At 36.2% G+C, this 18,095-nt stretch overlaps 1 protein-coding gene across 1 annotated transcript in view; it reads right to left on the minus strand.

Moving 5' to 3' along the window:
- Positions 1–18,095, minus strand: part of LOC127235597 (serine-rich coiled-coil domain-containing protein 1) — a 528,053-nt gene that overhangs the window by 298,676 nt on the left and 211,282 nt on the right. Inside the window, exon 5 of the mRNA XM_051202943.1 lies at positions 5,750–5,870. Within this exon, the coding sequence (XP_051058900.1) occupies positions 5,750–5,870 (121 nt within the window). The remainder of the gene's footprint in view (positions 1–5,749; positions 5,871–18,095) is intronic.

Raw genomic sequence — 18,095 nt, forward strand, 5'->3', positions numbered from 1 at the left:
AAGAATCAAAGGATTTATAAGAAGACTTCAGCAGGATGTTCTTTTGTGCATTTCCATTGTAAATTGATCACTGGAATTGACAGAGGATTTTGTCCTAAGTATGATTTTATGAGTTCTGTGTGCCACTCATTTATAACATGCTATTTATAATACTCACTAAAATGGTTAGAATATATCCATTATATATTTAACATTAGAATGACCGCACTACTTTGGATTTTAACATTGGAACAATTAGTAATAGAAATGATACTACATCCCACTTGGCTGATGAGCTTCTCCTTTCACACTGACCATCTTCAAAGCGAACGGCCCGGTGCAAGTTCCTGTCATAGTGGCCATATTCTCTGAGATCTGCCCTCCCTTTAGTGGTGTGCAGGGGACATTTTACTAGCTCTCTGAAAGAGAGGAAAAGCCTGATTTTCCAGTTTCTTCGGTGTCAACATATCCACCATAGATAAATGTAAGCTCCCTGAATAGAATCACTAAGCCTGGTTTGGGGAAGAATACTGTCTACTCCAGGTAAACTTCTGCCTACCAGCACTTCAGTCATGCCCACTCAGCGGTCCACAACAAACAAAAGAACTCCACAATGTCTGCCTTACCTGGGCTCTACATACATGTCTTGGCTTTCCTGTACCCGAGCTCCCTTCTCTTAATTTCTCCATATTTCCCACTACAGAACATATAATCAGGCTTTTCCTCTGCTAGAACACTCTTCGTCTGTTCTTCCATTTAACTAAGACCTTCTAGATCTTCGCTAAAATCTTATCTAAAATAATTTCTTCTGACCTCAATGATTATTCTAAAACTACTTACCAGGAGCCCTTAAAGGAAGATATGCATCTTTCCTGCAACTGTACTCACTGGTGTAAGCTTGAAATTCTTGTTAACATTAAAGGATCATTGTTTGTCCTTATTACTTCACCAGGTGCAACACCTGTTTATCAGCATACATTCTCCAGACCTAAGCATGGTGTCAAGAGCACAACAGGCTCTTTGGCAACACCTAAGTTCAAGAACTTAAGCTGGGAAGTGTGTATCATCTAAAAGCACAAATAAGTATACCCCTGCCTAAAATGATGCTGGAAACAGGCTGATAATATAATTCTGTGATACCTCCAACCAATGAACAGTTTATGAACCAACTTTATGGATGACACTAGGGAATAGCTTCAAAAAATAAAGTAGGTAGGTTTAGATGATGCTTTGCAAACCAGACTCCTGTCTTGAGCAGCAGCAGCCCCACACCTTTCCAAAGAAACTCGGTGTTCCTCTTCAAGGCCAAAACAAGGGAATAAAAGTGAGGGGGCTTTGATCAAGAGAGTTGGGTACATAATAAATTAATGCTGCATTTCCATAAACCAAGCCATAAATCATGCTTTTTTTTTTTTTGGTAGCTCGAGATTCTGGATATAAAATAAAATTAATTTATGGAAAGGAACAGAAAAGTGATAGAGTAATTTATTTTTCTCCCCCTTCCTAACTTTTTGGTGGTCACACGGTCCTTCATTTCAGACACCAATTCTGAGCATGGGTAAAGATTGGCAATTGTTACAAGCAGATATCTAACAGAATACAAAGTCAAACCCATTACCAATGGCAACTGATTTCCTTCTCCACAGAGCTTGAATATTATATCTATTTCAGAAAGTGCTCCGCTGGACACATGTGCAGTTTTGAATAGCAAGCTGTGCAAAGCTGTAAATATAAGCATACATTTCATAGTATAATTTTTTGTGAATATAAGAAATTTCATTCTCAAACTTCAAACTCAGCTTTCTATGTGATTGAATATTTGAACACTGGATACTATTTAGATTACATAGTTGTTCTTTTTGAGAAAGGGTCCCACTGTGCAGCCCAGGATGACCTGAAACTCTGGGCAGTTTTCTTTCATGCTGAGCTCACAGATGTGAGCCACCTGCCCAAGTTGATTTTTGTTTCCTAGCAAATTTATCTTTTCTGTATTCTGTTGATATACATGTGAGGACACTAAGAAGATAACTTTATTCACTTTATTAAGATGATCTGTAGACAAAAACAAAGCTCTGAACAACAGTGCACAAAATGTGATTTGTCATCTTACAAAGGACAGTTTCCTCTTCTCATTTTGCTCTTAAACAGTACGTCCCAATCTAAGATGTTCCTGACTGCAGATAAATGTATAAATTTAATAAAAGCATTTCAAATCAATGTGTATCTATCACATATGAGTATACAAATACCTCTGTCATGAAATGTTTCAGACCTTGCAATATTATGTAATAATGCATTAATACAATAATATAGTAAAGGCCAATATTCTGAATTGTTTCCAAGTATTTATACTGATATATTAAAGAACCACACACAATGTTAAACAAACAAGTGTTTATCCCACAAACTATACTCACATTGGATAGGTGGTATATGTTAGTTTTATAGTGTTATTTACCAGTTAAGAGATTTAAAAGATCTACTTAGTCTATAGCATTATCAAAAGATATTCTCAAAACTTCTTTCTTAAGTATAACCTTACATATTCTGAAGCAAATCTGTGAAAAAAAGTATTTCAGTTCTGCCTAGCAAGAGAATTTCTGGGTTTTAAATTATGTCACTGTAATTCTGCTTCAGACATTCAGAGGTGTATGAATTTATATGAGAAGCTTTCACGATCAGGAGGATGAAGTACTTAAAGAAGTAATCCCATCTGGAATTAAAGGGATAGCAGGCATGCAAGGCTTGCTTCTCAGTGACAGAATTGAAATACCTCAGTATTATATTGGGAGCTAATATTCGTGCATATTTTTCACTTATGGAAAATAAAAATATATTAACTGGCTCTAGCAGTCTTATCTCTAAAATATGTAGCAAGGTTTCCTAGCTAATATATTCTGTGAAAATAATTTCAAGAGGTATATATTCTTGTTTCCTTCTTACATTATTATATTTCAGGCATTGAACTATGAGATAAATAAAATGAAACAAACAAATAAAGAGTAAGGAAATTATATACATTTCCCATGAAGCATGACAACTAGATCAAACAACATAAACTACAATAGGTTAGCAAAATTATTTGAAAAAAGATATGCACAGTGTAACTAATATTTTAACTTACTATAATAAAAATTCCACCATTGAAAGTAAAATTACAAACTAAATTAAGCATAAATTATTACTTTGAATTCTATCTTGACACATTACTTTAAATTTTGTCCTATATTTTACTTTTATTTATTAATATTCTCAAAATTTACAAGTGTCCTAGTCTATACCTGGGATCCAATGCATAAAAATTTCTGTGACCAGCACTGTGTAGGAATATCCACAAGAAAAACAGATTTAACAAAGTCTTAATGATGCAAAAAAGCTAACACCAATAAAATCTATATGAGTTAATAACATTGCTGGCAAAGAACATTTAAATGAGAATGTGGATCCTAAGGCAACAGAGGAGTCTCAGGCTGAACAGAAAGAAAAGGATGTTAATGATAGCTATGTATATACACACACACATACATACATACACACACACACACACACACACACACACACACACACCAGCCAGAATAAGAAATCAGACTGTTTATGAATAAGCTAAAGACTAGGGGGAAAAGACAGGTAGGTTATTAACTATTAATCAGCATTTTTCTAAATCCTTGAAATATAACCTAAAAAGTTTAAGATCCAAGTTAAAACTTTATAGGGATTTAAATAAATCACAAACACTGCAGGAGAAAACATTTGAGCTTTCTAATGTAACTCAGTAGGCACATATGAGGGGTAATTTTCTTCCTATTAGACAAAAGAAGACTATTGGCTCCTAAAACTTAAACTGCATTATGGGCAGTTAAATGGTTTTCACTTTCAGATTGCATTAAAACTGAATTACAACCACTACTTTCTGAATTGCTTGGCATTTCTTTCCTCTATAATGAGAATATTAATAGTGAATATTTTCATTCAATCAAATGAACACATTGCTCCATTTGATTCAGTATTATTAAATGTAATGTTAAGAGATTTTCCTAATTGATTTCACAGAGCATCAAATAGGATCATGTTGCAGGAAGCTGCTTTGGGAGCATATCATATCATCAGGAAGAAAAGCAGGCAAAAAGCAAGCAAACACTAAACAGGGCAACGGGCCCTTCTCTTTGGGATATGCTGAGACTCCTCCCCATGAGAAATGGGATGGGTCACTAAAAATATAGAAAACATGCAAATCACATCACATATCACACACCGTCACACAACACAAAGTGCCTCAACTCACCACATATATCATATAGCACCCCATATCCCTGCATATCACATGTCACTCATTAATACATATTATTACCCTACATATTACCACATAGAACCATATAACAGAGCATAAAATACTACATATTACACAGCACCACATATCATTGACCACCACATATAATCACTTATGACATGACATATCATATAGAACTACATACAACACAGAACCACATATCACACATCATGAAATATCTCACATCAACACATATCTCCACACTTCAATAGCACCACATAGCAGCATACATCATACACCACAACATATCACCTTGCATCCCACATTACCACAAGTTAGATAGTACATCTCACCACAGATCATATATAATCAGATATTATCACATCTCACCACAGATCGTATGTAATCAGATATCATTACATGTTATATTCTCACACTAGCACATAATTATTACCTATTCTATATAATTACATATTACAATATAGATCACATGTCATATATTCTTCATTCAAAGACTTTATATTATGCATAATCATATCATCTGTGGAAAAATCAACACCAGACTGTCCATCTCATTAACTTAATATTTTATTTAAAAATTCTGTGATTTCATATTTAATGTCTACATATATTTGTTATTATGAATTTAATCCATCTTTAGCAATGATGAGGACACTAGTCTTTCATTTATTTAATGTATAAAATCAAATTTAGTTTTCAGTGACAGCCAGTATTTTTAAAGGAAAATATATAAACTATAAGTGTATAATTATACCCTTTAAATAAATAATATTTTGAGGACACCCTCACATATTTGGAAAAAAGCATGGCTGTATCTTCTTCCACCTTGCCAAATTCTGACAAAATAAACGTGTACATGGCAACCAGAACACAGATCAAGGAAGTCAAAACAACTAATTGTTAGCAAACCTCTGCTTCTTACCAGGCAATAAAATGTGTCACAACAAACTTCAATAGTGTATATTTGCAATATATGCTAATTTACTGAAAATTATGAAATAGCAGCATGTGCTCCTCGTAAAACCCAAGGCAACTTTAACTAAGCTCCTATTAAGAACTGACTTCAGAGATGAAGAAAGGCCTCAGCAGTTGAGTGCCCATCTTTTCTTCCAAACCTAAGCTCATTTCCCAGCACCCACAGCTTCAGCTGATGACCACAAAAATACAAACTGATGGCATTTTATACCACAGTTCTGCAACTCTTAAATCACTGATCCAGGACCAGCACTCACACAGACACAGTGCTAACTTGTAAGTTTGTTGGCCTATGACCTACAACAGGACACCAAAATAAAACTTAAAGGACACAGGCAGCAGGTAGTAATGAATTGTTGAAATGAATTACTTGTGAACAAAACAAATTTCTACCCATCTATAAACTTTCACTTTTATCACATGCATGCTTGGGTGTCTGGGCAGCTAGCTATACTTCACAATACTTGGAAGATAGCTCACTACCTGGATCCTTAAATGACAACTTACTGTTTGGAAGGCTCAGGACATTTTGGTTCTTCTAGCTTCTTCACTTCTCTTGATGGGTCCGCAGGGCTAGGAAGGACAGCAGCACATGACATCACGGAGTGGCAAGAATCTTCCCGACAAACTAGTTTGAAAACAATAAAGTATAAATGTTAAAATCACTCAGTGCCTGTTCTCATATTCCTCATTTCACTTTTATATTTGCGGTCAAGCTGGGAATAATTTCAACAAAACATGAATTAGATCATCGTAAGTTTTCTTTTGCATATTTTTCACTAACTAGCTGTACAATTCTGGGCAATTTTACTTAGCTCTAGAGTTACCATCAGAAAAGGTATCCCTTACTTTGAGCAGCCAAATGACAAGTTGTTTTTTAATGGAAAACAAGTGTATGCTATGGCATGCACAGTTCATAAATCTCAAGGAGAATGTACTTGCTTCATCAAGACCAATCTAAGGAAACTCATACATTATCATGTAGCTAAATGCCTATCGTCTCCTTCATGTCTTGCTACAGACCAAAATCACCTAAAACTATCATAATGTTACCATTATGCATTTCAGACCTTTCTGTACTGGAGTCATAAATATTGTGATCATTCTTAAAAGGAGAACTACTTTTTTCCATGTATGTTTCTAAGATCCATCCACAAAATGTACTGTTGGTTTGTTGTCGTGGCAATGTACCTTTCCCCTGGATAAATAAACTAAGTAGTTTTTACTCTTTAACTAGCAATAGACACAGTTCCAGTTGAGGACTGTTTCTATTACCTATAAAGATTCTTCCATTTTTCGTTTAGTTACAAATAGAGATTTGATCTTGAAAGGCCTCTCAGGGCAATAATTCTTCTTAGTGTATATAGTGGAGTGTGTTCTCCATAGCAGAACACCAGTGAAATTCTCTGACCTGACTGCTTTACTTTCTCCTAAACAGATGTTTCAATTGCCCCAGACCCATAAAACACTTGATTTCACAAGTTTTCCCATTGATGTTTTCATAGTCTATGAATAAAATATCACCGCATAACAAATCCACACAAGCTCTATTTAAAATAATACTCATTAAAAGGTCTACAGATTATAAATCTGAATAGGTGAGCTCAACACACTTCCCCTCTTAAGGCATCAAAAGGTAAATGTTAATGTGTTTCTGGCTGCACTCCTATGGAAAGTTACCATGAGCCAAACACTGAGCACAAATCACCCGGGGTAGGTGGCATCCTAGTTACTACCTCCTATACTTTACCTTGAATAGTACCTAACAGCCTGTTTGTCTTTAAAAAAAAAAAAAAAACAAACAAACAAAAAAAAACTAAAACTAAAACAAACAAACAAAAAACCCTGTGTGGAAATGATCCACTGACAAATTAGTTCAGTTTTGTGGTGACTGACATTGCTTATCAACCTGACAAGATCCATAACCCTGTAGGAGTCAAGCCTCTGAGCATGACTGCTAGGGATTGTATTTACCAGATGCATTGAGGTGGGAAGACCCACCCTGAATATGGAAGCAGCATCCCATGGCTGGAGTTTTAGACTGCACAAGAGGAGAAAGTGAGATGACCAAAAGACTTATCTCTGTTTCTTGACTGTGGAAACAGCATAGGCTTGTGCTCAGGCTCTTGTGGAATGTGCAAGGGAAGACCCACCCTGAATATGGAAGCAGCATCCCATGGCTGGAGTTTTAGACTGCACAAAGAGGAGAAGGTGAGATGACCAAAAGACTTCTCTCTGTTTCTTGACTGTGGAAACAGCATAGGCTTGTGCTCAGGCTCTTGTGGAATGTGCAAGGATCCTTGGAGCTAAATAAAATTTTTTGACAGGGTATTTTATCCCAGCAGCCAGCAAAGAAATGGATACAAGGTTGTTTTAAGAATTTGCTTCCTTCCTATAAGAGGAAAATTAAGGCTCCAGTTCCCAGGAACAATCATGTGACATCACAGAATTCTGCCTTACAGAGCTATCTAATTAATGCAATTTTTTTAAACATAACGCAATCATGTTATATATCTCTAAACTATGTGTTCCTGGTATTTTAATTGAATCTGTATGTGCATAGTCCTCATTTATGTGGTTCTAATTTATACAATAGAAATCACCCCAAAATCATTGTTCAATTACTGCTAACATGATGTATCAACTTTAATTGTATGTAGTATAACTGCTCATAATTCTCTTCAGTCTACACAATCCACTATGTAAACCACAAATTCAGGCCACAATTAGTGGCACACATGTGAAATTTTTCAGAATCTGATGGTTTCTGATCACTAGGCACCTGCTACTGACCACAAGTCTTGGATGAACCTATGCAGCCTTTTCCAAATGTAGATAATCCAAAGGGATAGATTTTCCAGGAAAAATGACAGTATGGGGCAGAAATGAATAGTGACTGATAAAACTGAAAGGACATTTGAATGTAAATGCTGTTACTCAATTGATGCAAATATTCATTTCAAGATCTAAGTGATGACAGCACAAATTGGCCTCTTACTTGGTGTAGCAAAAAGCAAATAAGAAAGAGAATACAGGAGAGAGAAAATGAATGACAGAACAAGGAAATGCAAGTCAGCCAAGAGCATGATCCCAAGCAGAAGCTCTCACAGGAACCGATAGCAAGTTTCTTCACTTTCCCCTTAAAATATTGTCAGAAAGTGTCACATGAATGGCATAAGCTTAGCATTTAAAGGAACTACACCCAGCTTTCAGTATTGTATGATTCGGTTCTTTGTTTCTGCAATATAGCCAAACCTACATATAGAGGAAAGCTTTTATTGGACTTACAGGTAACAATCCATCATTTAGGTAAGCCAAGGCAAAAACTGAAACAGACCATGAAGGCAGGGCTCTGGAAATTGAATCAGAGACAATGGAGGAACAGTACATTGACCTGTCTTCTGCAGCTTGCTTAGCACTTTCTTATACAACCCATGGCCACCTTCCCAGTAATGGTACCGCCCACAATGAGCACCTATCCATTAGCAACCAAGCCAATGCACCTCTGACACGCCCTACACAGCAGGCTGGTGGAGGCAAACCATCAACTGACGCTCATGATTCCCAGGTGACTGTGGTTTCTGTAAAGTTGATGGAAACAAGCTAACGCAAGTACTCTTGAATTTCACTTGTCATGCTACACAAAACTAGTGTGACTGATTCAAATTATACAAATAAGTAACAGAGAAACAATATCACTTCAAAACAGAAAGTAAACCAACACTCTGCTCCAAAGGCAGAAATTGAGAAATAACAGAGCCCTTAGCAGCCATCACTGGCAGAAGGTGTCCCCAAGACGATTGGAGCAATGGATATTAATAGGATAACAATATTCCAGCAAAAGATATTCTTCCAAGCCCAAGTGGATACTTAAAATGCAGATCAGTATCTTGTACTGATCATGATGTAAGCTCTGCTATGTTGGAATTGAATTTGCATACCAGTTGTAAATTATGTTGAATTTTATCACCCACAAAAGTATAGGTGAAGAAAATTTCAGAATAAATGAATATCAGTAAATGGAAAAGCTCATTTTTATTAAAGTATACCTTAATGATTCAGATTAAAGTGAAAGTTCATAAAAATTCCCAGTATTTATGGGGCAAATTATATGATTTTACAGAAGATAACTAATGGATTTTTTTCACTTAAAGAGCTCTGAAAAACAAAATGGATGTTAATGGTATCAGGACAATTTACATTTAAAAATAATACTTATCTGGCATTTCTGTTACTTATTACAAATTAATACTTAAGGTAAAGAAGAATTTTAGTGTGATTAGAACAGATAACTGAAATTATTTATAGGTTCACACACAATAGACTTTAACTGATCACAAAGTTAACATCAACAGCAATACAAAATGTCTGGCATTAGGAAGGCACAATTTTTAAGACCACTGCTCAAGATGCTTGAACAGAGTGGTTTCTATGTCCTTATCCATAGAGGCTCCCATCAGCATAAGACTCAAAGCACGGATTTTTGACTCTCATTTGCTGTACCCGCCCTGATGTTCTGAGGAGTACCATTTCTTTCCTCCTTTAAAACCTGTATTGTATGTTCTTCCAGTGTGCACTTGGTTCTTTGTCAGGAAAAACAGCCTTGAGGAGGTTTCCCAAATCTCCATGTGTTTCACCCAGTGACAAAGGCCAGAGCTCTGGTAACAGCATTAAGCCCTCTCTTTGAAATGAATTACAGCTTCACAAATTATTGCAGAGAACAAATAGCAAGGATAATATGATATGCAATTTATAAAAATGTGAACTATAAAGTCACCTGTAACTGGTGCTATTGTTTCAACTCCTCAAAGTTTGACTACTGGATCAATCGAACAACACATACATATGTTCAGATTTGTTTATTTATAGACACCAATACTCTTCAAATTATTTCTCATAACAGAAACAGTACATCATCAAATTCATTTTATGCTATCACGGTTACCATGATACCCAAACCACAGAAAGATTCAACAAAGAAAGAAAGTGACAGACTAGGGGATACAAATTGGAAAGGAAAAAAATCAAACATTCACTATTTGCAGATGATATGATAGTTTACATAAGTGACATGAAAACTCTACCAGAGTACTCCTACAGCTGATAAACACCTTCAGGAAAGTGGCAAGATACAAGATCAACTAAAAAAAGAAAAAGAAAAAGAAAAAAAATCTGTAGCCCTACCATATACAGATGATAAAGGGGCTGAGGAGGAAATCAGAGAAACATCACCTTTTATAATAGCCACAAACAACATAAAATATCTTGGGGTAATGATAATCAAACATGTGAAAGACCCATATGATGGGAGATGTCAGTATGTAAAATAAGTTTCTTTTATTGGTTAAGGAATAAAGCACTGTTGGCAAGTAGAAAGGCAAGATAGGCAGGAGTTGGAGACAAGGAGGATTCTGGGAGATGTAGTAGAGACATGTCAAGATGGAGGACGTGAAAGAAGAGTTCCAGACAATCTCTCCCATAAGATAAGACTATGTGGGAAAACTCAGGTTGATAGAAATGAGTTAATATTACAGACAAAGCTAGCAAATATGAATGAATTGGTTCAGGAGATTTCTTCCTGAACATAACACCAGTAACACAGACACTAAGATCAACAATTAAAAATGTGACTTCCTAAAACTGAGAAGCTTCTATAAGGCAAAGAACACAATCAGCAAGACAAAATGGCAGCCCACAGAATGGGAAAACCCCACATCTGACAGAAGGCTGATTTCCAAAATATACAAAGAAGCCAAGAAGCTAGTTACCAAAACACCAAGTAATCCAAATAAAAACTGGGGTACAGAACTAAATAGAGAATTCTCAATAGAGGAATTTAAAATGGCTCAGAGACACTTAAGACGTGAACAACCTCCTTAGTCACCAGGGAAATGCAAATCAAAACAACCATGTTCTTGTCAGCATTATTTGCAATAGCCAGAACCCAAAAGCAACCTAGATGCCCATCAACTAAAGAATGGATGGAGAAAATGTGGTTCATTTACACAGTGGAGTACTACTCAGAGAGGGAAAAAAACAGCTAGAAAAGAGATATCATAATAGAGGGAACCATTATAGGTTTAAGGAGAAATCTAGAACTAGAGAAATGTCCAGAGATCTACAAGAATGACCCCTACTAAGAATGTAAGCAATAGTGGAGAGGCCACCTTAAATGCCCTTCCCTGATAATGAGATTGATGATACCCACAAATAAAAACTGAGCCTAATTCTTGGAATCCAGTTGCAGACAGGGAGGAGTGATGAGCAAAAGGGATCAAGACCCGGCTGGAGAAACCCACAGAAATAGCTGACCTGAACAAGGGGGGAGCTCATGGACCCCAGTATGAAAGTTGACTGAGAAACTGCCAATACAGGTGGACAGTTTAAAGTTTCCTACTTTGCTGAGGAGTCTGCCAGACACACTATGGTCTATGGGCTGAAGTTGGAAGATTACAGAAGAACTTCAGGTGACTGAACAGGCAGTGTGTTGTCTCTGTCATTTCTAGAGTTTATATATTAACCTTCTGTGGTCTTTGAAGGAGTAGAAGACACATAATTATGGTTATAGTTTTCCTTAATTAGGATTAAAGACAAGTTATATATAGGACCTTAGACTCACAAAGATAGATTAGATGATGGAATATTTTCTTAAATCTTACTAAATGTTAATGGACTAAATATTGTTAACTGTGATTCTTATTTGGTAACTGTTGTGAGATATATTTTGCTATGTTAAGGTTAAAACCCTTCTTTTTATTTAGACAGAAAAGAATAGATGATGGGAGATGTCATTCTGTAAATATGTTTCTCATACTGGGTAATGAATAAAGCACTGTTGGCCAATAGGAAAGCAAGATAGGCAGGACTAGGAGACAAGGAGGCTTTGAGAAAGTAGTAGGAAGGAGTCAGCAGATAGAGACTGGAGAGAACAGAGGTCTGGGCCCACTCTCCAGTAAGATGAGACCACATGGAAATACTTAGATCAATAAAAATTGGTTAATACTTAAGACAGAGCTAGCCGATAAGAAAGAAGTAACTGGCCAACAGCATTTATATCTAATATAATGCCTCTGTGTATTATTTGAGGTTGGCGCCACAGTGGGTCCAGGCAGGCAGGAAAAACCTTACTCCTAATATATACCTATGAGAATGACTAAGTTCATTAACTCAAGTGAATGCTCATCCTGGCAAGGTTGTGGAACAATGGGGATATTACACATTACTGATTGAAGTGCAATGTTTTACAACCACTATGGAAATCAATATGGTAGTTTCTCAGAAAATTGGGAATGAATTTACATCAAGATCTAACTATGTCACTCTTGGAATATAACCCATCTTACCACAGAGACACATGTTCAAATATGTTCACTGAGGCTTTATTCATATTAACCAGAAACTGGAAACAAACTAGATATCGTTCAAGCAAAGGCTAGATAATGAAAATGTATTTCATTTACACAGTGGAGTATTACTCAGCCTTTAAAAAAAATGACATCATGAAATCTGTATGTAAATGAGTGCAGTTAGGAAAAGTCATCCTGAGTGAGGTAATCCATACTCAGAAAAAAAACTATGTATATACTCATATAACTTGATGATAGTTTTAAATAAATGACAATAAAGCTACAATTCACAGGCCTAAAGAGGAAAGCTCTAGTGGGGATACTTGGATCTCCATGGAAAACAGAAATAGAATAGATTTTGCAGGTGAATTGCAGATGGATAAGGTTGGCCAGAGGAGGGATCAGGTGGATGGGAGAAGACATGGGAGAAAGATAGTGTAGGGAGAGACAGCTGGAATTGAGAGTCATTTGGGGGTGATGTATAAACTTTGTTGTGCAATGGAAACTTTCTGGAATCTATATAACCCTAAAGAAGACTCCTTGTGAAGGATGATATTGGGTCCAAACTGGCCAATTCTGGTTACCAGACAAGGCTTCAAGTAGTGGCACTGAGTTTTAGTTGTCTGCATTGTTGGCAGAGGAGGAACCATGGAGATCTCCAAATGACCCAGGCTGATGCTAGTACAGAGGGTTGCTCTCTGCACACTAACAGTGGTGGTCTATTGCCAGGGAGAGTAGAGGTTGAGATGTCTGCATGGAACCTTCACTCCTATGTTCTAGTCTCTTTGGACCAGTAAGGTCCTCTACAGACTACTGCAAGAGAAATCTGTACAACCCAGCCAATAAACCCTCAAACTGCAATCTGTTCTGCCTGTAGATCTGAGGCCCATATGATGATAGGGAGCCCATGTCCACACTGCTTGGAGAGCAAGGAACCAGAGAATAACTCAGAGACCTTGGGTTAAAAGTAAACATGACTAGAGAGAGAGAGAGAGAGAAAGAGACAGCAATATCAATGAATTGATTCCTAATGATATACTCATAGACTGGTGCTATGTTTAGTTGTCATCAAAAAGGCTTCCTTTGGCAGCAGATGAAAATGGGTGCAAAGACCCACAACCAGGCATTTTGTGGAGAGAGGGTCTAAATTGGAGGTCTCAATCAGGCCCCTCCCCTTGGAGATTAGGGAACTGCACAGAAGAAGGGCAATAAAGGACACCAGGAGAACATGAAATCACCCAAGGAGGGCTCACCTGGGCCCTGAAAGGTCTGCATGAGTCTACAGGTCCTTGGTGCCTGTTATGGCTGTTAGCTTGACATTTATGCAGGACTCCTAATACTGGTAGCATATATATACTAACTCTTTTTTCCTGCTCTTAAGTTATTTTCCTCCTATTGGGTTGCCAAAATCCTCCATATGAGAGCTTTGGCCTTGCCTTACTGAGTCTTCTTTTGTTTTGTGTTTTTTGGGGGGCAGATTGTCTTTTTTATTTGTTTGTTTTTGTTTTTGTTTTCTTTTTTGTTTGTTTTTGTTTTCATCTCTTGGATACCTACTCTTTCTGAAGGGAAACTGAAGTAGAGTGGATTTGGGGGAGAAGGGACATGGAAGATGGAGCTGAGAGAAGTAGGGGTAAAGAATCCTACCCTAACTGTAACCCTAAACCTAACCCTAACCCTAATCCCTAACCCTAATCCTAACCCCTAACCCTAACCCTAACCCCAGGCAAGGACAGGTCCTCACTGAGACTCTTACTGACCAATACTGGAAAAGAAATATAGATGCAATTATCCCAAAAATATTAATTTCAAGGCACAGATAATTTTTATATAGCATTCCTGGTCAACACTCTGAGAATGAGAAATAAAAGCTTTTTGATCTTGTATATGTGTGCGTGCACTTTGCATTTACAAGTATAGACACACAACAGAGAGATATTCACCTAAGACAACTATAACAAAAAGAAGTATAATAAATGTGCTGTCCTAGCCATTTGGGTTTCTCATCTCAAATTCAGAAGCAACCTGGAGGGATTGTTGCAGGGATTCTGCTGCAAAATCTACAAACACGCACCACTTCTACCACTCAGGAAAAGACTGTGAATTTTCCAGGCATTCAATGAAACATATTTAATAAGCATTTTGAGTAAATAATTCTGACAACTCCTATATTATCTAAATAAAGTTTAACCTAAGATTTCTGTAATCTGATATCCTACAATTCAGAAAACACAAATATAGGAGTAAAGAAAGGAGCTTGACATCTCAATATAGAAACAGTTTGCAAGGCATGGAACACAAGCAGTAGACAATGTTCTCAAGGGAGGGAGACTGAACCAAAATGCATTGTTATTGTTCCTATTTTTATTGGAGAAGTCTGTCAAAACTACACATTATTAAAAATATTTACTAATTGAATATGTCAAACAAACATAAATATCAGCAAGAAATAAAAATTATAATCTTTTAAAAGCTATATTTTAAAACTTACAATAAAAGAAGTGCTATACATAATTAGACGTAAATAAAACAAGTGGAGTATAAATGTCATTAAAGATGCTACCAGACAAAATCCTTCTGGCACAGCAGCTGTCTGAGTATTTCCCATCTTTTACCTTCCAGCGTCAGGTTGTTCTATGTATTTCATTAGGTGTTTGCTTGTTATAATCACCATTACTACACAAACCACAACAGCCACAAAGCAACCATCTAACTCTTCAGAATTTTTTTCTTTCCTTTGTGTTTTCTTTGTAGTACTGAGGATGGGAACCCATGATAAGAAAGACACATTCCCAGGCTCAAGATTTAATTCTTAATGTTCATGGCATGCATAAGCCAGTTGGTTACTTTACATATTTACTCCATGTAATTTAACCGCATAAACAATGTACGCAAAATAATATTATTAACTCTGTTCTTGAACCAGCTTCAAGCATCTGAAGATGTATCAGTGAACAATAAATTCCTTGCTCCTTTCAGAAAAATTTGGGTACTTTATCTTTTAAATTATTGTTTATGTGAGGAGTGTGTGCCTGGGTGACTTTTGGGCACATACCTGAATTGCAGTTACAAGCTGCACTGATTTGAGTGCTGAGAACCAAGCCCTAGCCTTCTGTAAAAGCAGCAGTGCTATTAATCACTGAGCCAACACTCTATCTGTGTTATTTAATTTTCAACAGCCACACAGTAGTACTTTCATGATCCAATTTATGGTAAGAACAAATAATTTAGCAAATTCTTTTCTTTATTCAAGAAAGACCTGAAAAAAATCATGTATTTGGTCTCTATATTGTACACTATCAAATATAAAAATCAATTAATGAGTAGTCACGGGAATTATTGAAGTATCATATAGGTCTGTGTACATGTAACTCTGCATCATAATACTTGCCTGCGATAAAAATTCTGCAAATTCTGGGTTTAGTCTTTAGTACTACCCAGGTGGTTGGAAAAGCATCTGCAAAAAAATCACAGGCATTCCTTTTCTAAGAGCTAAACTTAGTTAAAACTTGACTATAGGAGTGGGGGACATGGCTCAGTACTTAAAAGCATGCAATGCTGTAACAGAGGACCAAGGTTCTAGAACTAGGGCTTACATAGAGACTCACAAGTCTGTAACTCAGGCTTCAGGGGATTCCTTCACTCTTTTCAAACAGTGGGCTCCATCTTGCATGTGGTATTAAAATAAGCATGCATATTTACACAAACATAACATTAGAAAAAAACACATTAAAAATCACACTATACAACTCTATTAACATTCTTTCTTTAATATAATTCATTCTTCTTCAAGTATAGTACAACCAGTATCATCATAGGATGAGTCAATCACCCTCCTCTGTCCTGCCCCACCCTTATTCTTCCTGTTCTTGGTTCATTGTTTTTGGGGGGGTTGGTTTTTTGCCCCACCTTTGGTTAAGCAGAACAAATGTCAAATGAATTATTAGTCTTTGTTGAAGAAATTACAATATTTAGATCAAGAATCCCAGACTATGAGACATAATTGATCGGTCCTTAGTTCTGTTCTTCTGACAGTTACTTAATGGGATTCCCTCTGTAAAGAATGAGGAGTCATATCATTTGCATAAATGCTCTTCACTTCTTAGAATTGAAATAAATTATTCAATTATCCCCATAAAAAGACACCCACTCTTCAGAATTTTGCATATGAATAACAAATCGCAAGGGAATGTGTACAGGTATTAGCCAGTGTATTATTTAAATACAGCAGGGTACAATTTTGCTGCCCTAAAAACAGATGCTGAATTACCAAAATTGTCTTCTTACTTCTGCAGTCTTCCACCCTACTTCATATGAACTAACTATTGAAAATTAGGAAGTACGACTGTACAGGTTCATCAGCTGATTTATCCACAGGGTAGCTATCAAAGGAAGAATTAAGTTTATGTTTCATCACCAAATATATATATTTTTAAAAAATGGTAAATTTCCCCAGGAGTAAATCTATATACTATTAAATGTTGCAATCTATATTCTATCACTTTAATGAGAAAATGTCCATAAAAACACATTAATCTAATTTTCTAGACACCTTGTAACACTTTGTTTCTTAAACCAAAGGTGATAAGCACACAAGAGTGCAGTGTATCCATTGATATACCATACAATCTATGAGGTGGGTGTGTGGGACAAAATACAAGGATGTCTGCAGAACTTTCAAACTTTAGGTCTGTCACCATCACCAGAAAAGGAGCTTCTGAATGGACACTGGTTTAGAGGCATCATTAAACTTGAAGGAACAATTTCTTGAAAATACAAGATTTCCTTTCCTTAAACCCCATTAGTCTTTATAGATAAATGAAAGGCATCTCTATATTCATGTCACTGTATAAAAAGAAAATATGCACAACTAAATAAGGTATACATAATTTAATTTTCATGAGAAGATGAACTAACTACACCCTGGCCACAGAGACCTAGAAGTAATCATGTTACCCACAAATTTTACTCAAATTCTCACTGGCATGGAATTTCTGAAAAGCTTTTGTCTGCACAGAGTAGTACCAGTCTTCAAAATACTCTTTAATATGAGTAAGAACTACTCAAACCCTCAGTATGAAAAATAGTCTGTGAAAAATCTTGACATTTCCAAGTTTTTGTAGGACAACATACCTAAGTACTATGCTTTAAATAATTCCATTCTGTGTGCAAAATGTAGCCTACCTACCCTTCTTTAAGGAGGGAGCCCATGTCTTTACCAACATACACTTTTTCTAAATAAATATTTGTAACTACATAACTGATAAAGGATGATTTATCTGTAATAATCTTAAGTCAGTGACCAAATATGTCAAGTATCTATAGATTTATAAAACTATCACTTTGAAAGTATTAGTTTCCAGTATTACAAATATAATATACTGAGTAAATTATGTCTGCCAAGTCTGAGATGCAATACTTCAAAAAAAAAATCTGTTCTCCTTCATTTTCAGTCTATTGTCCATTGAGAATTATACTGACCCATAATTTCTCACCATTTTGATTCATGT

Source organism: Phodopus roborovskii, unplaced genomic scaffold, assembly GCF_943737965.1.
Source record: "Phodopus roborovskii unplaced genomic scaffold, PHOROB, whole genome shotgun sequence".
Classification (NCBI taxonomy): domain Eukaryota; kingdom Metazoa; phylum Chordata; class Mammalia; order Rodentia; family Cricetidae; genus Phodopus; species Phodopus roborovskii.